Raw genomic sequence first — 23,677 nt, 5'->3', positions numbered from 1 at the left:
TGAATCAAAATATTTTTAACAAAATGGTTTAACAATCTCTATGCAATGCTAAATATGCTATCTAAGAAAAGAAGAAAGAAGGAGGAGGAGGAGGAGGAGGAGGAGGAGGAGGAAGAGAAGGAAAAATAATGAATGGAGAGACACACTAAGTGAAAAGGAATTGAAGGTGATGAGAACATAAATGATAAGGAAAAGTACTTGTCTAAGAACAGAAGAAAATACTGAAACTAAAGCACTTGTCAAAGACAAAATATAGTAAACTTTTAAAATTAAAAACAGCTGAATGTGCATTTTATACTGTAGTTGCAATATTCTGTAAAAATAATAAATAATGTTCTATAAATTTATATATCATGACAATAGTTTTTGGGTTTTTTTTTGTCACACCTGGCAGCTCTCAGGGGTTACTCCGGCTCTACACTCAGAAATCGCTCCTGGCAGGCTCAGGGGTATATGGCATATGGGATGCCGGCATTCAAACTGCCATCCTTCTGCAAGCAAGGCAAATGCTTTATTTCCATGCTATCTCTCCGGCCCCTATCATGACAATTTTTAAATTTTTGGTCCATACCCATACCCAGTGGTGCTCAGGGGTTACTCCTGGCACTGCACTCAGGAATCACTCCTCGTAGTACTCAAGGGTCCATATTGGATGCTCGGGATCAAACCCAAGCCAAGCAATCATATTGCTCACTGTACTATCTCTTTGACTCTCTATCATGGCAACTTTTAATGGCAATGTTAAAGAAAATAATTACAATGACTTTTTTTTATTTAAGCAGTCAACCTCAGATCTCTCTTCTGATGGGTTAACTGCTAAGTTATAATTAATGTGGGATGGAAAGTCTGGCTCAGTAGTCCAGCATATGCCCGGAGCATGTAATGCTTTAGCTCTCACTTCTGACAACACACACACTCCCAATTTTCCAGAAAATTATATTTTAATGTATATACATTTCAGAGAAGTTTATATTCATGACTAAAAGAAGATTCCTCAGTTATGAAAAGTTCTGAGAAAAAAATGTGTCACATGAATATCAAGAGAAGAATCATAATTTAAAATTTAAAAATGTTCAAGTTTTGCTGGAAAGAACCAAACATTTTTTTTAAATCTAGTCAGTCAGTCATCAAAAGAGAGAATGTCATAATGTTGAAAGCAGACAGAAACTATAACTTAGAAATAATTTTGGCTCTGACCTAGATCATATTAATACACTTGGTAAAAGAAAATGAGTAATCCTAACTGATGTTAATAATTATGTTTTCAGGGAGCTGGAGTGATAGCATAGCAGGTATGGTGTTTGCCTTACACGGGGCCAACCCATATTCTATCCCCGACATCCCATATGGTCCCCCAAGCCTGCCCAGAGTCATTTCTGAGTGCAGAGCTAGAAGTAACACCTGAGCACTCCTGGGCATGACCCAAAAATCAAAAAACAAAATGTTTACTAGTAATACCAGACAAAGTGCATAAGGCAACTTTTCTTTCATTGATGTCTCTCTGTATACTTGACATTCTGCTCAGGTCTGGATGTTTAGCACTAAATCATAGATTGGCTTTTGCCACATGAAGTTTACTAAAGGGGACCAATGTGTTAAATAATTTCACCAAGTGGTTTATAAAATGTTCAGATGAGGCAAAGTATATAAATGCAGTACATATGCAATGAATATTGGAGGAGAGTTTGTATAACTTGACATAGCTGAAGAAATGATGTTCAGGTTAACTCCTGGAGATGCATTCTTGCATACAAATTGTATATGTACATAAACATACACATGTTCATATATGAGGGAGTGCTAAGAATGGGCTGCAAGAATTAGTAGCATTTTGAGGTAGGAAAAGGCAAAGTAAGAGCTTCAAGCAAGAAAGGCCCAGTAATTTTATGCAGTTTATACAAGGCATAGTTAATAATTAATATATTGAATAATTTTGCTTTCATAATAAGGTGAACAAATCAAATAGTATTGGACTATCAGAGAAACTGGCATTAGGTGAGTTATAAAAACTAAAGTTAGGTATCTTCCACGCTTTTCAGTTTCTAGGAGTCCAAAAGTGAATTAACACTAGAATATCTAACATAATTAGATTAATTAGAAAGTAGATTAAGTGGGATAGAAGTACATTAATGAAATTTTATGTCTTATCAAATACTGAAAGGTCAATAAATTAAAATCTATAATTTCAAGAAGTGATAGATAAGTTTCTTTCTGCTGGAACTTTTATTCATGCAAGCAAATATATTTAATAGAGAAACATCCGAGGCATGTTCCTTAAAGAACAAAAACTAGGGACTGGAGAGATAGCACAGCGGTACAGCGTTTGCATTACAGGCAGTTGATTCAGGATGAATGGTGGTTCAAATCCCGGCATCCCATATGGTGCCCTGTGCCTGCCAGGAGTGATTTCTGAGTGCAGAGCCAGGAGAAACCCCTGAGTGCCACAAGGTGTGACCCAAAAACTAAAAAAAAAAAAGCTAGAAGATTTCTCCATCCTATAACTTAACTTTTATATTTAAATTCTGCCCACTTTAGTATCAAAGAATAATGAAAAATGAAAGATAATATCACTTAAATTTACAAGTAGTAAATGATGCTTCAGTATGTTGTTTTTATTTAGAAATCTCAGAAAATAAGCAAGATAGAAATAAACACTTGTAAGATTAAATATGGTAAATACACAGAAACTGTAAAAGAAAAAGAAACAATAATCACAACACAGGAAATATATATAGCCTAGGGATAGCATCTTTAAAAAGTAAAATAACAAAATTTATTTTAAAGGCAGGTTTGTTAAATTCACTGATGTACCCCTTAAAGCCTATAGCTACGTAAAAAGATAGTATTTAATATAGAAATATGTGGAATAAATGAGTGCATGAGTAAAAATGAGCTACTTGAAGTTGAGACTACATGTAGCATGGTTCCTTCATAGTAGGCATTTACTTCAAGTTTATTAAGTGCTAGTTACCAATCATAATAGGTAGAGCACATGAATATTTTGTTAGGTTATTTCTATTTTTATTATTTTTCCTAATAACCTCACTCATGTCTTCAAATTTTTGTGTGCATAGTTTTATCATTAAGATATCTCTATAGCTATGAAATTTGATTTCCACTAAGAATTCCATAAATATTACTGTTAAAATATATATCCTTTAGAATAAGAATTATTGAGAGTTAGTATTCAATAAGTATAAATCATCATTATTATCTTCTTGCCTCCATCCCCCATTATTTTATATTTTGTAATGCCATATAAGCTATAAAATATAGGATTAAATCACAGTATTACTGAGAAATAGTATTGAACATATATTCTTCGTACTAATACTGTTCCTATATATGTTTAAAAAATAGAGTTTGGATTGGAGAGGTTGAGCAGCAGTTAATGTGCTTACCTTGCACGCCATTGACCCCTCTTCGATCTCCAATACTGTGTGTGTTCCCTTAAGCCTCACCAGGAGTGATTTCTGCACACAGAACTGGAGTAAACCCTAAGAATCATAAAACAAGAAAATTAACAAACAAATAAATAATAAACAGACAAATTAATACTTTAATTAATAAATTAAAATAAGCAAATTAATAAAAATGATAGCTTTTGTTTTTCAAAATTTCAATTTAACTTTGCATTTCTTGTTCAGCACCATTTATCTATATCTAACATGGCACTTAACACATTGGGAACCTGCAGTGTTCATTGAATGAAGGAAAGTGGATAGGTGAATTTTTTTAAGTGCTGTTTAGCTAACTTGGTGCTCGATGCTGAATACAGGAAAGATTGTGCTACTTCTCCACATAAAATGATAGCAGTTATTGAGAATCTAATAAGCCAAGTAGGCAAGACCTACTAGTGGAAAATTGCAAGCATTGCCCTCGATACTGATTCCAGAATAGTATTCCATTTACACAGGTAAGGAAAGTATGCCTTAGGAGTAATGTCCAAGGTTACCTGGGTAAAAATTGTTGAAAGAGATAGAATAACTCCATTCCTTTCTGAATCTAGAGGCCAGGCTCTTATAATTTGCAAATATTCTGCTACTTATACTACAAAGAAAAGTCGTTAACTTTGCAGTGGTCTAAACTGACTGGTCCTCCTCTCTGTCTGTCCTAGTCTCGGTCTATCTGACCAGTTTCAACACACTCTAGTGTATAGACAGAAGCTGTTTCGGTGCTCCACAAGGTAAAGACTCATTTAAACATTTTAAATAGTCAAAATTCAAAAACTCTACATCGTGACCTTAAAATTATATGATATTATATATATATATATATATATAATAAGCTCGGTTTTGCCTTTTAACCTGCAACACCTCAAATATTTTCTATCTGGTCCTTTCCAGAAACTGTCTCTGGCCTGGAGCGAGCTTGTTGGCTGCCCTTCCCCAGTGTGGGCAGTGGAGCTCCATGGAAAGAGATGTGTCATTTGCAAATAGATATTTCTCAGCCCTGCAAATCTCTAGAATCGGTTTCCTTGTACTTTGATACAAAAAGAAAATCCAAACAACTGCCAGTATGTTGAACTAATGCTTAACATTAGTCTTTGAACAGTTTCTTATATAGAATTGATGAAAATTTCTAAAAGATAGTCATGTGTTCACAACAAAATATTAAAATTAATATTCTTCTTTTAAATTGTATTTGCTGTTTTCCTGAGAATCTATCACTCAGGTAGAGAAGAGGGGTTCCAGTGTGTACAGGTCAGTTTGTACCAACAGCCTTTGGAATGTTTGTTCATTAATGTTTGTTCATTAATTCAGTCAAACAATGAGTTTTAGGCATTTGTCTAAGTAAGTAAAAGTAATAAATTGCCAGTCACCTGCTTTTTATTCTTAAATGAATTGCTGCTTATTTTTTCTACCATTTTTCTACCATTGATATGCAACACTTGAGTTGTGTACAATGTAATGGATCTTCCCTAAAGGAAACAATGAATTAAAACTTCTTGATAGAATTTAATGCTTGTGAAAACAAAAGGGAACTTCCACCACCACAGAGGCAAATCTGCTGTAAAACAAGGTAGGAGGGTTTTACCAGAAATCTTAAGTTGAAAATTGATCAGTAGTCAGCTGTGTTATGAAATAAAGCTGCTCACTAAGAATGTTTAATTAAACAGGATGTAAATTATTCAAATAGAATTGTTGCAGCTATAGTTTGTAAAACAAAAGGAAAAAGAAAATCTGTAGTACTTGGTTTAACTGTAAAGCAGCGAGTGAGTTTAGGGAATCAAGAAAGCGATTTACATCTGAAAGCACAAAATTAAGGCCAAGCTGGTTCCAGGTGCTCTGAAATACAGAGGCAGCAGTGAAAAGAAATTTGTCAGAGCAGAACACTCAAACACACATACTAACTAATTGTAGAAAGTACAAAAGAGACCTATAAGAATTCGCCTATAATTTGAGACTGGTTGAATTTGAGAGGAGAAAATATGTTGCCTTTTAAAAATTACTCAATGCTCAAAGAAATTTAAGATATTAATAGAAATACACTAGATGTTTAATATCCAACAAAGCCTCCATGAATTCCCACAAAGTAGAATAAATGTGTTTGTGTAGCTTTGTTTCTGCTGCAGGCTTACAAACTAGAGTTCTATTAGTGGCCTGGAGGTCTTACTGCTTTCTAATCTTCTCACACATGGGTTCTGTGACCTCTAATTTTCTCAAGCTGAAATAAAATAATCCCTCATTTGTATCATTGTTGATTCATAATAGATTCTTGGTACTACAAAATCCTCCGTGTTGAGTCTTGCCTGTATTTTTATCTCAGTTTATCTCAGCCCCATCTAGTGTGGCTACTGTTGCAAGTCAGCCCCTGAAGCGGTTGACTGATGGAGGGGTGGAGGATGAGATCTTTCCCCTCCAGTTCTGAGCACGCGTCTACCACCCTGTTCAGCCGGCGGTTCTGAGGTGAAGCGGCGGGTAAACAGCTCGCAGACGGTCAGGCTTGTGAAACTATCAGCTTTATTCGTAGGACAAGACTGAAGCCCAAAGCCTCAGCCTCAGTTCCAGCCAAAAAGCCCCTCTCCTTCCACAGACCCTTGCTTTTATCCCCCCAGAATCAGGTACCACCTAATGGTGGGAGCAGAATCGGGTGCCACCCTAGGGTGGGAGCAGAATGCTAGGTCACATCCTAGGGTAGGGCACAATCACCGATCAGGGTAGGGTCAGTAACATAATAATCCCAAAAATATTTACATACAAAACAATTTCCCCGTTTGTTTTTAGTAAACAAACAATATTGTCTACAATTATTAAAGGAAAAACTAGTCAATAATAAAAGAGCGGCTGTTTGCATAAGCGCATCACAGGAAAATGTAAAGAAAAACTTCTAACTTAAACACAGGGTGTCTAAAACCAGAAACATGTATCAAGGAATCAACTACAAACTCCTGAGAAGATAAATCTACGATGTACATAGATCCTTCTAAGAGACGCCAGAAAGGTTGTGTAGCAGGCGAGAAGAAGCACCTTTTCTTTATTTGTTGTTGTTGTTGTTGTTGTTGGATTTTGGTATTTGGTTTTTGGGTCACACCTGGCAGCGCTCAGGAGTTACTCCTGGCTCCACACTCAGAAATCACTCCTGGCAGATGACGGGATTTGAACCAATGACCTTCTGCATGAAAGGCAAACGTCTTATCTCCATGCTATCTCTCTGACCTATTTTCCATTCAAGTCCAGGTAGACCAGAAAGCCCATCTTTGAGGGCATAGAATTAGGCCCTTATTTTGGAGGAAGAAGCATGTACCCCTTGCACAGTGGGGGGGGCCACTGCAATGATGATCAATAGTCTTCTGAACTTAATCCAAGTTCTTAATCCTGGCTGAAGTCCATATGATGTTCGAGATTGATGTACCAATACAGTCGATTATTTATAGATGAGCTTAAGTCACAAACCAAAACAAAATGTTTAAGGCAGAGACCCTCCCTATGTAAATAAACAACTTGAGGGCCCATTCAAAATGGATGGAACCTCTTATAAACCTAGTATTTTGCCTATGATGTGTCCACGCAAAAAACCCTGAGAACAAACAAAAATATCATTTAGGAAATTATAGACAACAATATCTAACCCACTAACCTAAAGTCAAGAAAGCAAAACCCTAATGTAATACACCATCAATTCCTAAGATTAAAAACTAAAATAGAAAAACATTAATTACAATAGTCAAAAGAAGTGTAGTACCAAATATAAATCCAAAGGATTACAATTATAAGAAAAATACAAAAGGTGAAATTTCTACAGAGTCCAATACCAATGGTCCTGTAACCTCTAATTTTCTCAAACTGAAATAAAATAATCCCTCATTTGTATCATTGTTGATTCATAGTAGATTCTTGGTACTACAAAATCCCCCGTGTTGAGTCTTGTCTGTATTTTTATCTCAGTTTATCTTAGCCCCATCTAGTCTGGCTACCCTGTCAAAGGTTCCCCCGGTCCACAATTGCCACCCCCAGCCATCTTTGTCCTATCCTTACTTCTGGGTGCCTCTGAGTCAGAGTGAGCATTTTTGTATTTTACTGTCTTTTTTGCTTTGGCTGCTTGTATTCCACATGTCTTTGAAACCATTTAGCAATTTGCTTTCACTTTCTGATTAATCTCAATATCATATAGCACAAGCACCTCAGCTTCATGCACCTCAACAGCCATGATGCCACAAAGGCATGATTTTGGCTTTTTTTTATTAATAATTTTTATTTTGACCAATTTGGATTACAAATCATTCTCAGTAGTATTTCAGGTACAGAATGACATTGAATCAGGGGCATTCCCACCATCAATGTTGTCCTCCCGCCACCCCTGCTCCCAGCATGTATCCCATATCGCCCCTCCTTTGCCCCCCGGGCTGCTAGTATAAGTAGTCCCTTCTGTGTCTATCCTGTGGTAGACTGGGTATCTATTCTGTTGTATTGGCTTTGGATTTGGCATTCAAGGCTGATCGTTTTCCATTTCTACTCAATGTTCATACGACTGTTTGGTCTTGATACCCTCCATTATTTCCCCCTCAATTTGTGAGGCAGAACAAGATGGTTTGAAGTTATGTGGTTCTGTTTGAAGGTAAAAAAAAAAAAAAGGAAAAAAAGGGTGGGGGCAAAAATACAAACAAGCAAAACACAAGAGGAGTTCTTCTAAAGACTATAAATCTCAGTTTAAGAAAAGAAAGGGAAAAGGGAAGGAAAACATAAAAATAACACAAGAAAAATCAAACACTCCCAAAAAACAAAACAAAAACAAACCGACAGTAAACCTGATAAGCACCACGGCAATAAAGACAACAACTAAACAGTAATCATGGTCCTGAAATAAAGATGAATCAAAGCACAGGGGGAAAATAAAGGCAAAGAAAAGAAAAAAAGAAAAAAAAAAGGCTGAGTCATATTCCATTGTGTCTATACTCACCTTTACCCAAGTTCATGTCAGTGGAGATTCAGGAAGATTAATTTCATGTTGTTTTATTCTAGTTACCTACCACAGAAATTTGGTTGGGAATATAGGTGTATATATGTATGGGTGTAGTATATATACAATTATATAGACACATGCTTATGAAGTATACTATTATAATTTATATTAAAGCAAAAATTTTATTTTGTGCTAGTCGCTATATGAAAGATTTACAAATATAAGTCATTTGTTTTGAACATAAAGTTCCATGTATAATTTAGAAGAAAAATGTAACGTATTTCCTCAATTTCAATAAGTGAATAATGGCTTCAGCAATTTTTCTATGTTTCTTCTTTTTAGATTATTATAAAAGTAGAGAAAACAAAGTTGCCTTATAAGTAAATGGTATATGGACTTTTTAATTTTATTGAAACCATTGTGATCTTCAAAGTCCTTCATAGTTGAATTTCACATATACAGTGAGTCAGTACCATGCTCAACACCAATGCCAACCTCCCCCCACTCATGAACCCAGAGTGCATCCTATACCACCACCCTTAGCCTGACAGCATAACAGACTCATTTAAGCTTTGATTGTTAAAGTTTAGGCCTCTTGATTCTATTGTCATTGACTTTGGATTCGTTATTTAGTTTTGTCCTTATTTTTCCCCCACCAATGCATCTGAGGCCACTAGTCCCCTAGTACCCATCTTTTCTTTTTTTCCTTTCTTAGTTTTATAGAAAAATGCATAAATATGTGGTAAAACAAAATAATCCATGTCCCAGGGTTCTATGATAAAGGTGGGAGCCCCTACTTAAAAGATAAAAAATAAAAAAAAGAAAGAAAAGAAAAAATAGGTGTATGTGGCATTTAGTTGTTGCTGTTGTTGTTTTGCATAGTCACTACAAAAGATGGTGAAATAGAAAGGAAAATCTTTGGCCTAAAAAATGGGAGACCCTATCCATGAATCATCCTGCCATAATACCAACTACTGGCTTCAGGCATAATAAATTGTCTAACCCCAAAATCTTTCTTGTGGTCCCATTAAAATTCTTCTCAATCACAGTGGTTGCAGGTTTCTGTAGTTGGAGATTCTGGAGCGCCTTCTGGTTTCATTTCACTTTAGGTGGCAATGCAAGGAACTCTTCTGTGAAAGCAAGCTGTTGCTATTTTCAAGTCATCAGGATATCATATGAAACCACTCTAGAGCAATTTGGTGCTAGCTCAGCATTAGGGCCTTGCCTGGTAGAAATCTGATTTCTGGTGCTACTACAGAAAACCATGCCAGTTCCAAGATGGGATCCAAGGATCTGGAGTGAACAGTCAATGTACAATCAATGTATAACTGAAACCTAACTCAAGCCACTATGACAAATGTTCAGAGTGAAAGGCCTTTTGCAATATAAAATTTATGAGTTTTTATTCCTATTTGATAAGAACTAATTTCTATACAGAAGATTTCCCCCATTTTTTTTTTGTTTGTTTTTGGGCCACACCCGGTGTTGCTCAGGGGTTACTCCTGGCTGTCTGCTCAGAAATACCTCCTGGCAGGCACAGACGACCATATGGGACACCGGGATTCGAACCAACCACCTTTGCTCCTAGATTGGCTGCTTGCAAGGCAAACGCCGCTGTGCTATCTCTCCGGGCCCAGATTTCCCCCATTTTAATGTGCCTATGCAGAAAGAAACAATGCCACATATTCTGGTACATATTGGGGTAAGTAAAAAGCCAAACAATTCCTATAATCTGATTCTAACATGAACTCAGAGTCCAAGAGAAACTTATCTACTCGAATTTCCTACTAAAAAGATCCCAAAAAAAATATGGGGAAAACTACCTTTACATAAGGAAATTGACAATAAGAATTATACCTATTAAGGAATACATCTAAAGACATATACAAAGAATATATACATATAACCTTTTTATTTTTATTTTTTTTATCTTGAGGGGGGGTTTGGTTCACACCCAGCAGCGCTCAGGGGTACTCCTGGCTCTACGCTTAGATATCACGCTTGGCAGGTTCAGGGGACCATATGGAACACCTAGATTCAAACCACTATCCTTCTGCATGCAAGGCAAACGCCCTACCTCCATGCTATCTCTCCAGCCCCACATATAACCTTTATGTTTTTTGAAATAATCTTGGGGCAGGGGAGATAAAGACCGGAGCACAGCTTCAGCCTGTGACATGATCTTATGGAGTCTGAGAAATGGCTCCCAGCAGTCACATGTCTGGAAATATCTTCAAGCTGGGAGTTTCTCAAAAATTAAATCTGGTAGCAAAAAACAGTCCACAGCTAAGGAAGGTAGGAAATAGAGGACCACCAAGAGCAAATCAGCAGCAGCAGCAGCAGCAGTGGCAGCTTCTCAGGCTGAGGCAAGGTGAGCTGTGAATCTGTCTTTTTGCTTTGGGAGCTGTTTGGCAGCTGGTTGTGATGAGAGGATTGTTCTGGTTCCTGAGGAATAGGGAATAATAACTGATTGGGATAAGAGAGTGAAAGAATTTTAAAGTGGTAAGTGGGAGGGTAAATGGAGGGTAAAGGAGGAAGGGCAATATAAAAAATAGAGATTATGAATCTTACAGACATTGAGATGGCCAACACATATACTCATGCACACACATAAACACAGTTGAAAATAGAGATAGCATAATGGTAGGGCATTTGACTTGTGCATGGCCAACTGGCGACAGACCTGGGTTCAATTCCCAGAATCCCATATGGTCCCTGGAGACTGCCAGAAGCGATTTCTGAGCACAGAGCCAGGAGTATCCCCTGAGAGCTGCCAGCTGTGGCCCTAAAAAAAAAAAAAAACAAATTAAAATAAAATAAAATAAAATAAAAAAGATGACCCAGGTGGAATGGGTCAGAAAGCTTGGGCGGGGGAAGTTGGTAAGTCAAATTTAAAGGTTTCTATTTTTTCTTTTTCTTTTTTTTTTTCCACTAAAAATATGGAACACTTCATGAATTTGCGTGTCATCCTTGCACAGGGGCCATGCTAATCTTCTCTGTATCCCTCCAATTTTAGTATATGTGCTGTCGAAGTGAGCACAAGTTTCCATTTTCTAGGCAAATCATCACTAGTGAGGATAAACTTTACTGAAGAAAGGCTTTCTACGTTATATATGTATAGAGTATTCTTAAAAACAATAATAAATTTCAAGTTTAGAAAACTAAACAATATAGTAATAAGCACTCTAAGAAGAGTCTACACCATGATTTTTTGTCTTGTGGGTATTGAGTATCTACATTCCTTTCCTGAAAGCAAACTGAAATCATCAACTTTCTGGTATAATGGTAAACTACCTAAACTTGAAAATAAATGGCAATAACATACTCAAAGAATGAGCACTGTAGCAGGAGTTTATGGCATGCAGTTGCATATTCTATTGCTATCTGTGGATATAAAAACATTAGATGCTATTAGCAGGTATAAACAAATGGAAAATGAATATATTAGATTTTTGTCAAGACATCATCTTAATGAGCACTTTCTTTTGAGTCTAGTTTAGCATTGCAGTGTGAAACTATGGTGACCAACCTATATCTCCATGTACCACTGTGAACAAAATGATCAGTTATTATAGGGATATAAAAATTTTTTGATTAAAAAAAAAACCTTCACCAGTGCAACATTCCTGTCACCAATGTCCCAAGTATCCCTTCTCCCCATCCATAGGAAAATTAAGACACTAAAACTTATTATAGTGAGTGCTGTAGTGGGAGTCCATGGCTTCCAACTGCATTCTAAACCTGTTTCTGTGGATAAAAGCTTTAGAACATTAATATAGACATCTATAAAGTGCAGTTAATTGAAAACCTGCTCAATCTAAACAGCTGTATCTGTTGCTGAAGGTCTCTTTGAAGTATAAAAGAGAATATAAGCTTTTGTGTTTCTCCTCCTTCACTCTGTTCCTTCTCTTTTTCACACTATACTCTGGGGCTAAAGGTGTTCTAGACAACTACCATTTAAACTATTGTGTTGCTTCATGCAGCTGTTCTAAATACCACATATAAGTGATATTCTTCATCCTTTTTGGCTTGCTTCATTTAACATAATATCTTCTAGTTCCATGCAAGTTGCTGCAAATTGCATGATTGCATCATTGCTTACAGTTTATTGTTCCTTTGATCAGTAAGTAGTGTCTATCTTTTAGTACTTTCTTGAGGTTGAATGCAATTTGGTCTTACATAAATATGGCTGTCCCAGCTTTTTTTGTTTTTACCAGCAACTCGTATAATTGTTTTTCATCCTTTTACTCTGAGCCTTTGTCTATCCTAAACTTTTAAGTATGTTTCCGGCAGGCAGCAGATGTCTAGGTTTTGTTTCCTGATCCAATTGCTATTCTGTGTTTTTAGATGGGAGAGTTTTTCATCTCCCTTATTGCTTTAAAGAGTCTTTCTCTCTATCTCTCTATCTCTCTTGCCGTTTGGATTACTCTTTGTTTTAGTGTTCTGTTAGGGTCTATTTTGTTTGACACTCTTTTGGCTCCCTTGAATTTGTAGAGAAATCTCTTTCCTGAGTATGGGAAAGCTCTCTGCTATTATCTCCCTCACTATGTGTTCTTCCCCTTTCCCTGTTTTCTTCCCCTTCTGTTATTCCTATAATTTGGAGATTATTTCTTTTGTCTTTGTTCATTAATTACCTTATATTTTCTTCAAATGTTTTGTCTCTTCTTTCTTTGTTGACTTTTTTTTATCATTGCTGCTTGCAATTTGTCTTCAAGTTTGTCTATGAGCTTCTCCACCTATATATATGTATATACATATATATATATATATACTATTATATATATATGCTATTATGGCTTGCTAACATCGTTTTTAGTTTCTTTACTTCCTTTTGTATGGATTCTTGCATCTTCTGAAAGATTTCTTCTTTAAGTTGGTTGAATTGTTCATCTACAGATTTCTTGATTTCACAGGCTATTTTCTTGATTTCTATTGCTAAAACATTGAGTATCGATTTGAGATTCTCATCTATAAGGCTTAGGCATTGGGTGGACTTGGAAATTTGCTCAGATTTTTCTCCATATCCCAACTGTCTTTATCTTTTTTAGCTTCCCTATTATCTTTGCATTATAGTGGTTTGGAATGCTGGAGTATCAGGGTGCTTAAAAAGTGATCTATTGAACTGTTTGTACGGGAGGTGGCTTGAGGTATATCTTCTTTAGGGGTTATTTTTTCTAAACAAGCAAGGTTATCTAAGAATGATAAAAAAAATATTGCATGCTAGTTTATTGGTTTGTTCAGCTGTATATTTTGAGTTGTATATTTTCTAAGAGCAAGAAGTGCTAGATCTAGTCTGCCAGAAACTATACAATATAAATTGAAATATCTTTGTTCCAGCACTAGTGTGTCTGTACATTTTGGGAAAAGGAGGATTGATGGGACAGAGGGGATATTCTATATTCCTGCCCAGACACAGACCTGACTTGCCCCAGAGGGCAGACAATCAGGAATGGTACAAGAACCCAGAAGGAGGCTGAGAAATGGCCCGAAAGATAGCCTTGTCCACATTTGGTGGGATGGATTAGGGCAGGGGTTCCCTGTTCCTACCCAGAAAAAAAAACCTGTCTGTTCCCAGGGGCAGACAATCAGGAATGGTGCCTAAACCCAGAAGGAGGCTGAGCAAAGGCCTAAAAAGTAGCCCCGCTCAGTTTGGTGGGAGGGATTAAAATGAAAAGTTCCCTCTTTGTGCCCAGATACATACCTAACTTAGTATATACACTCTTATGCTGATGAGTATTTTCCTTTTTTTTTTCATTTTTGGGTCACATCCGGTGACGCTCAAGGTTTACTCCTGGCTCTGTGCTCAGAAATCACCCCTGGCAGGCTCAGGGGACCATATGGGATGCCAGGATTAGAACTGCCATCTGTTCTGTGTTGGTTGCATGCAAGGCAAATGCTTTACCACTATGTTATCACTCTGACCCATGATGAGTATTTTTCTATTTAAGATTTTCATCAACTATTAAAATAAAAATACAATGTATCAAATCTTTTATTTTCTATGCATTGTAGTAGTAGATAGTAGACATTATTTAATACTCATTATGTATTTACATGTTTGAATATTGAAACATGTTCTGAATGATAGGTAATATATAGTTACTCATTAAAAATATATTCTGAATCATATTTCCAGTAAGAGTCTCTGACTCTGAGCTCAGATTTTTGAATGGCCTTCTACATCTTAGAGATTGCTCCGAAGTGGACTTTCCAACTCTAGGAGGTGTCCTCAAAGTGGATTGTCTGTATCTTAGAAGTAGCCTCATTGGGCTCAAGCTGACCACACGAGTGTTTTCTGTAGGCTGTGCAGTGTTTATTGAAGTAGATATAAGTGCCCCTTGTGAGTCAGACTGCTGTGCCTGAGCCCCCTACTCGTAACCTTGATCTTACAGTTCCAGAAACATGTGAGTTTCCTTCTCAGAAGTGACCAGAGTCCTGGTTTATTAATACAGAAACAAGCATAGGAAGTTAAACTCTGACTGCTAATTATAAAGTATCAGTTAATAGTAGAATTAATATCTCAGACTCCCAAAGTCTTATTAAATTTCTAAAACTGCTAATATGATACATATTGCTATTATGTTGTGTCATGTCTATCTTCTATATGTACTTTAATATATTTGCCATACATTTTATGAGGTAGGCTTTGCTGTCTGACTTTACAAAGATGGCAGTTGTAACACGGGTGTAAAATATCCTGTCTAACTTGTCTAAATTGACTGTTCTAGTCCACCTCATTTAGCCATTTCTTCTTATGGAGTGTTATAATGTATTTGAATTCATATAAACATATACATACGACCCAAATTCAAAACTTGGGACTATGTCATTATATGTGTTTAGAATATCTTGGAAAAACATGTGGCTTGTTTAGATTGATAACTAAAGTCAAAAGTTACACCTGTTGGAGATTTCCATTCCCACTTTTTGGAAATTTTAAAAAAGAAATAATAATTGATTATTACTGACTAATATGTGTACAGATATGAGTAATTACTGGATAATGTTGGTGATTTTCACGTATCAAGTAATTTCTTGGATAATATGGGTAATTACTGAATAATGTGTTGGCTTTCATGTATCGAGTAATCTTCAAATAATCTTATGACATGTATACAGTTAACTTCCTAGTCCAGAAAATAAAGCATAATGAATAAAATAACTTTTTCAAGGTGAAAGTGACCATTAACAATAAAGTGGCTGTATTCAGGAGACCATATGGGATGCCAGGAACAAACCCATGTCAGCTGCAGGCAAGGCAAATGTCCTACCTACTATGCTATTACTCTGGCCTCTCAATGAAATTTTTTGAACTATTCAATAAGAAGAAATTCCTTTTCTAGAAGCTTATCTGCCAGGCACTTCTGTTTCAGCTAGAGATTAAATGATTCACATACTTTCATTATGAAAATAATATGGGTAAAGTTCTACTTGAAATAAAACTGCAGTGCCTGTTTGTTTTAATATCATTTGTTAAACTCCGTATTAATTGATAACTTTGGATCTTGACATTTTATAATTTTGGAAAGAATGGGAACCTCAAGAATAAGAGTTAACATGCGTATAAACAAATACATCGCTAAGTCTTGTGGCAGTGTTAGAGCTTCTTTACTGGGATCACACACTTGGTAAAGGGAGTTGAGTGCAGAAGATAAGTAAGAAAAAGTACAGAAGTACACTTAGGATCATCCATAGATTTCATAAATATGCTGAGGTGACCAGTATAGCAGATAATGAGTGATTTTGTTTGTTTTAATGTTTGGGTCACATCTGGCAAATCTTGGGGGCCACTTCTGGCTCTCAATTTAGGGGTCACTCCTAGCAGGTTTGGAGGACGGCTCTCAATTTAGGGGTCACTCCTAGCAGGGTTGGAGGACTAAAGATCAAACCTGGGTGGGCTGTGTGGAAGGCAAATGCACTACTACTTGTTTTCCTATTACGCTGGCTCCTATAATGTGTAATTTTATTGTATTCTCTTAAATTGGTTATCAAAAATTAAAATCATTCTTAAAATCTATGAATGTTTCCTTATTAAACTGATTAGAAAACATATTTCAAATGAATAGGGGACCAGAGAGATAGCACAATGAGTATGGCACCTGCCTTGTATACAGTTGACCAAGGTTTGATTCCTGGCAACCCATATAGTCCAATGAAAACTGCCAAATATGTCCCTAATTTTTATAAAGCTCATAAACTGTATCTGTGTCTGCTGTAAGAATTTAAAGTTTTCTGATAATATTATGCAAAGGAACTTATGCTTATAGAGCATGAGCTGAGAACAGTCAACTGAATTCTCACTCAGAATGGTCAGAGAGCTCCCTCCCCCATCCCCCAAAAAAAGCCATTTATAATTTTGCCTGCTCTAGGGATCACTTTGTTCATTATACAAGTGTTCTCTTTTTTTTTTAAATATGAAAATGATAAAATTGTAAAGGTAAATTCTCCATGAAAGTATAGATTTCTCTTAATGCAGGCATCTCTACTTTACATATCTTTATGATCTATTCACAACTGAAAACATTCTATTTCTCTGTGGATTACTGATGCTATAATTACCAGGAAATAATAATATATGATTTATGCCTATATTAAACCACTGATATAAAATAAAGAAAGGACCGATCAATGTTATGGGATATCAACATAATTCAGACCAGATTATCCTATAATTTTTCTCTTGTGTATCTAATTTCTAGGTAAGTTTTATACTTCGACTTTTCACATATAGGTATTAATTTAGGAATATTTTCTATGAAGTATTATTTTAACCTTTTAATTGCTATATAGTCACCATGAAATTACAATCAGTCTAATTAGGCTTTTGGCACATATTGTCTCTACACCCATCCCTCCATCAATGGCTCCAAACCCTCATTCACTTGCACCAATCTTCTTCTACAAATAGCACATTTTTTTACAAATTAAATTTTTGCCCTTTTGTTTGCAGTATTGTTGCTGAGAAAGTTTTATACATGACACATTACCACCTTTCAGCACCTCCTCTTCCCAATTGAACACTTCCTTTCACCATAGGCGCTTCATAACTAACTCCCTGAAAGTCTTCTTTTAACACCTGTAAATTGAGTTGAGATGCCAAAACAAGCACATTATAGATTTGCCACACTCTTATTGGAATATGCATAGATAGATGACAAAAACAATTCTAACTTTCCTGTTAAAATAAGTAGACACCTGGATTTCTAAATTCAATGAGAGTGACGTGGAAAGGGAAGGCACAGGAAGCCTGGCCCACAGATCATTAAGACACTCCAGGGTTGGGCTAGCAAGCTGCAGAGCCTGTCCTATTGAGATCAGTTATTGGGGAAAACAGTTATCTCTCCCTAAGGAGGTATTTAAGGCCTCAAGTTGCATTATATTTGAAGCTGAGTTAATTTGATTTTTACAACAAAGAATGTGTTTTGAATAACCTTTAAAAAATAGAGCTAAGGCAATATTTTCCTTTTGATCTTGCCACTTTGTGAAATAATTGTTTACAGTGAAACAGAATTATGTTTAAATCTTACACAAATTCTTTAAGTAGAATTCTTCTTTATTTAGCATTATGCTTTATTTTTAATGCAGTTCAGAAATTTTGCTCCTTATTTCCACCAATAAGTAAAATTTTACCTACATCTTCTAAAAGGTGATATAGGAGCCCTCTTGGAACATTAACATTAAGGATTTATCACAGTCATGTGCATTTCATACATTTTCTAGATAACTCACTTTCATTTGTTGCTTTAACAACAGTAAATGTGAAGGTCTTCTTTGTACTACTATGAAATATATATACTCTTTGAGTAGGATGTACTTAAAAGCCTCCAAAAATCTCTTTTAAGATTGATGAGCAGAAGAAAAAGCAGATATTTTTAAGGATTATTTTTATATGTATCTTTTAGGGTGTTTGTTTTTTTCTTTGTTTTTGGGCCATACCCAGCAGTGCTCAAGGGTTAGTCCTGGTTCTGCGCTCAGAAATCACTTCTGGAAGTCTTGGGGGAACCATATAGGATGCTGGGGATCAAACCTGCTTGTCCACATGCAAGGCAAACACTCTACACACTATGTTCTGATTCCCTTTTTTTTTTTTTTTTTTTTTTTTTGGACTTAAAGTTCTACTCAGCAGTGGTGCTCAGATCTTACTTTTAATTTTACACTCAGGAATCAAACCCAACAGGGCCATATGGGGTGCTCGGGATCAAACTCAGGTTGGCCACATGCAAGGCAAGCATCCTGCCCACTGTATTACCTCAGTAGCCCCCAAATTTTTTCCTTTAAGCTATGAAAACATAGTTTTATAGAAGTAAAATTATGGAGCAGTGTTTATTTGTAAAAGTATTGAACTGCTACCATTTTAAAGAAATTCTTCAGAAAACTATGTCTTAGATTAACCTCATCCAAGAGAACAAGGACTCTATAGCAAGTTATGAATAAATTAGTATTAATAGAAATACCAATAGTATATGCCATTCCTTTTAAGGCCATTTGATTTTAAGGAAAAAATTTTTAAAACTGTACAAATTTAACAACATTAGGAATTACTGATCTCTAATTGATGTTAAGATGTAAGTAGGGAATTATAGTATTCCCAGTGTAATCAGAATAGATAAGTGAACTGATTCGTGCAGCTATTTCAGCAGCATGACCTTCTGACTAAAATGTACAGAGAAAACAACTCATTTTTCTCTTATATTTTATCAGGATACATTTCCTGTCGTGGACAGCTTGATTTTATGTACCATCCCCAGCAGCATAATGTTGAACAAGGCAGCATATTCCAGCCCAGATACCCCAAATCTCTTTGTGGTTTTTCATCTGACACTGCATGAATGGGCTTTATGGGTAATAGGAAAATGAATATGTAGACAATTTGAAGAAATAAATGAATGATTTACTATGTCATATATAGTATATTGTCTAATTTATTTGCAGACTAGCGACTTCTATGCACAACGGGTAGAATACAAAGAGTGTGCTTATAATCTGAAAAGTGGGTTATTTAAAATAGGATGGCCTGGATTAATTTTTCAAGAGGCCCTCCTATCACTGCATAAGAAACGAAGAACAGCCTTATGAAATAAATAGAAAAAAAGTGAACATTGTGAAAGTCATAATTCTTTCCATTCCCTTTTGCCTTGCCTCTAAATACTGTGTTATGTTGACAGATCTGGGCAATTTTAGTGGCCGGACAAGAAGTGCCGTGTCGGTGAGGGAAGGCCAGGGGGTTGTTCTGATGTGCTCTCCTCCGCCGCATTCGCCAGGTACGGTGGCTCCCTTCTCTATTGCTGCTGCTCTCTTTCATATGTGCGTGTGTGGTCCTGTGGACAGGGCATTGGCTGGGGACACTGCAATTGCCATTGCAATGTGCATGGGGTCTGGGCTGTATCTGAGCCCCAGCTGAGAGCTGAATGGTGGCACACAGGGAATGCATAGGCCAGCTGAGTGCTTCACTGCCAGTGGAGCTGGTGCCTGCCATGCTTGCCTTTCTGCCTGCCACCCATGAAAAATAGATTGCCCGGAACACAGGAAGCAGAATAAACTAAGAGAATAAGACCTTTTTCAGAGTATTTGGCATGTCAGCATTGAGTAAAATAAATACCAGTGTTCACCTTCTCACAGTAGATAAGCCAGACAGCAGGTGGTTTATGGTGATGCTGGTCACATTGGGGCAAAATCACAGCAAAGAAAATGCTTTATTTTCAAACAAAACTCAGATACTTGCTTTTTTTTTACTCCTTCATCTCTTGGTTTTCTAAGTCATGGTCATAGATCAATGATCCATGTATTTGGAGTAATAGAAAATGGAACTTTGCTTAGATGTATGATTCTCTCTTTTGCCAGTTCATAAATAATCACTCATTGTGAGTCTGTTGTTTGACGAGAATATCTCTTTGTCTCTCAGCATATAACTTCCCTGTAATGTGACTAGGTAGGAATGGCCAGATTGAGAGAGGAGAGAGAAGAGAGAGAGATGATGAGAGGGACGTAGGGAGGGAGAGACAGAGGGAGGGAGGAAAGATAGGAGGGAGAGTCAACTGTCCATTTATTGGCGAGTCATATGAAGAGCTGAGAGTTAGCAATAGGCTCCAACTTCAAGTCCTGGCACCTCAGTTTTTCCTTTGGGTTAAATGTATTATATCAAGGTTGTAATAATGGTGCAGTTATGAAAGTTAGTAACTCAGCTAGAATCTCTTATAGATAATTCTTTTTCCTAAATCCTAAAAGGACCAACCTCTACTAATTTTTCTTGTTTTCTGCCTTTATCTAGCCCTAAATATATTTCAATAGGAAAGTATTTTGACAATAGTCTACTCATACTCCAAAAATATGTTGAGAATATCTACTCAGAGAATCAGACAGTTTCTCTTTTCTATCTGGTTCCCTCTGTGGACCATTCACAGACTTTGCAGTGGCACTACAAAGTCTTGCCAGCCTATGATTCCTGACTTGGATTTGATCAGGTGACATATTTTCTCAGTTTGTAAAGGAAAGACAGAAATTTTAGATTTGGGGACATTTTTCAGTATACGTATGTAATGTCTAATGTTGGGTTATTAGACACATTATGTTTGAAGATAAAGATTTGGTGGTGGCTATTTTAAAGACTGTGAAGGAGAAGGTGGTAGGTATCCTGGGCAGATTCCCAAACTTGATTGATTTGCCACTCCCACTTTAGAGAAATCCCCCTGGCAGTGTATTATCTGTAAGCCAACAAAGGGAAAGCACCCCACGTTGCACACAAGCCTGCAGATCCCCTGATTTTTTGCAGGGTTTGCTTAGAGTTGAAACAAACCCTGCTTAGAGAGGAAAATGCTCCCCCTCAGGCTTAAAGAGGGAAAAACGTGCAGTGACACAGATGGTGAAGAAGTCAGACTTGCTGACATAAAACTCTACCATACGGTCACGGAAACATGCCGACATGCTGCAGAAAGCAAACTTGCAGGGTCACACATGGAGGGTCCAGTTGGCAGAGAAAACTGAAAAGTTCTGGGATGGGGGTGGGAATAATGCAGTGTGTGTGTTGCCTGAGAAGCTGGTTTCCTGCAAAATAGTGTGACCTCTAAGTCATTGTGCAAAGCAAAATGCTGGTTCCTATATTTGTAAATAGAAGCTATAATGGACCAATGCTATCCCTTTGTTGTAGGAGCAGTTCTGTGCAGGCCTTCATTTTGTGTTTCTGTGTCCACAATCTGCTCAGTATCAGTGTTGTTACCCTGCATTTAGGCTTAGGCCAGAGTAACAGGAATAGGGCATCAGGCTGACTTGGGCATTACTTTGGCCAGTTGTCCCCAATACAGGCTTTCTTTAGCTCCTTTCTTTAATATTCCTTTTTGTTTTTTTCTTCCAAGGAAAATATGTGAATCCCCTGAAGACAAAATTTCCCCCTTTAAGATGATCTTCACTTAATACCTGAAGCCCCTTCTCTTCTTTACCTGCCCCAACTTGAACTTCAGGCCACCACCATCCCTTTAATCACAGTTCCTAACACAAGCCAAATGCATCCCATTTCGTTCCTGAAGAGTTGACCTCCCGAGTTACTGAACTGTGTCAGTGCTAACTCTAATCCTAGTATTTGTTGATTTCAGTAGTTCCCTCTTCTCTTCGTGACTTTCATTTCTTAGTCCAAATTATCTTGTTTTAAAATCAGCTCATTCACTTGATCTATTATTACAAGCAACTGAGATTTCTTGGCTCACAGACATACTTGCAAACATCCTATTCTCCAACTAGCACTCACCATCTGCTTTTGCTCACCTCTTTCCAGTACCTTATTCCAAGAATCTTTTCATCACATGGAAATTTGCAAATCTGCTTTTCTTTCCCTTTTTCTTTATTTTCCCCCTTGCTGCCTCCTGTTGACTTGACAGCCTGCAAAATGTTAATTGTGATGTAAATCCAGTTTTAAACCTACCACATTCCTGAACCTATTCAGAGTAATTCAGGGAGAACAGAACTTTTGTCATTTTTGTTTAGTGTTGTAATCCATGCTTAAGACAAGGCTGGCACAAAATATTTGTTGGATGAATCTATACACAGTAGCCACAAAGCAAATAAATCATCTTAAGCTTTTTGGAGTAGTAAAGTAGTGAATAATATTCAGAAGCATAGAGAGATGATATACAAGGCCAGGTTAAATGAAAAAAAAAAGAACTTTATATTTCCAGTCCTTGGCACAATACCAACACATAGTAGGTATCTCTTAGATTTATGTCAAAAAGCTGAAGAAATTTATAAGGCCTTTGACAGTTTCTATCAGCCTCCTGTTATTTATCCTAATGCATAGACCTGACAGATAGTTGAATCCCGTAAAATTACACTCAGATATTACTATTTTTTAAGTAAAACATCTACCATGATTTAATAGTCTCAGTAGGAAGTGATAAACAGTTTTTGTACATTAGAGAAGATTAAATATTGTTCAGATATACCCTAAAGAATCATTTTTTCCTTTTAAATGTTATGTACAAAATGCCTATTTTTATATGAATTTAAGCAGAAGATAGGACTGACTTATATGCTAAATTTCTGTTTACTTCCCAGGAGATCAATATTAATTTCTCTCAGAAGCAAATAAGAATGGCAACATGTTGATTGGATACCAAAGTAGTTATTTACCTACTTGAAAATAAGTATGTTTTTCTAGACTGTTAGCACATCTGCTCAAAATGACTCTAGTTGCCAAAAACAAATACCTGTCATTTAGCAATTTTAAAATTTAGGTGGTTCTGCAAAGTGTATAAATATGCCTTATAAAGTCTATAATCATATAGAGATTCATGGTCTATCACCATAAATATCATAAATAAATGAGTCAGAAATTGCTATTTGACTTTAAATATATTTTAGTCTTATGTGTAGAAAACAACTTCAGATCTCTCATTGAAACTGAACTTAGATTCATATAAAATATATATGTATTCATGTATGAACCTCTACAATATAGCAATAACAACATAATATAGACCTTATAAAATAAACCTTATAAATAAAAAGGGGCTAGAGAGGTAGCGCTAGAGATAAGGTATCTGCCTTGCAAGCACTAGCCTAGGACACACCGCAATTTGATCCCCCAAGCCAGGAGTGATTCTGAGAGCATAGCCAGAAACCCTTGAGTGTTGAATAGGTGTGGCCAAAAAATAAAATAAAAAATAAATAATCAAGATCTAGAAATTATTGTCACTACTGTTGTTTCTCTGGGGAGTCTCAGCTTGGAAAAAAATAAAGTAAGATGCTGACCTTGTATACAGCCAGCCACACTAGATCCCTATTACCA

General features: G+C 36.5%; 1 protein-coding gene and 1 non-coding gene across 2 annotated transcripts in view; one reads left to right on the top strand and one right to left on the bottom strand.

Annotated features, from left to right (window-relative positions):
- The window catches only part of CNTN5 (contactin 5), a 636,787-nt gene that overhangs the window by 319,880 nt on the left and 293,230 nt on the right, over positions 1 to 23,677 (top strand). Inside the window, exon 6 of the mRNA XM_049778604.1 lies at positions 19,569 to 19,664. Coding sequence (XP_049634561.1) covers positions 19,569 to 19,664 — 96 coding nt within the window. The remainder of the gene's footprint in view (positions 1 to 19,568; positions 19,665 to 23,677) is intronic.
- LOC126016941 (U6 spliceosomal RNA) lies at positions 11,337 to 11,443 on the bottom strand. Its single transcript, XR_007498623.1, has one exon. It is a non-coding gene; the product is annotated as a U6 spliceosomal RNA (small nuclear RNA).

Source organism: Suncus etruscus, chromosome 8 (genome assembly GCF_024139225.1).
Source record: "Suncus etruscus isolate mSunEtr1 chromosome 8, mSunEtr1.pri.cur, whole genome shotgun sequence".
NCBI lineage: Eukaryota > Metazoa > Chordata > Mammalia > Eulipotyphla > Soricidae > Suncus > Suncus etruscus.
This window is presented reverse-complemented; position numbering and strand designations above follow the sequence as displayed.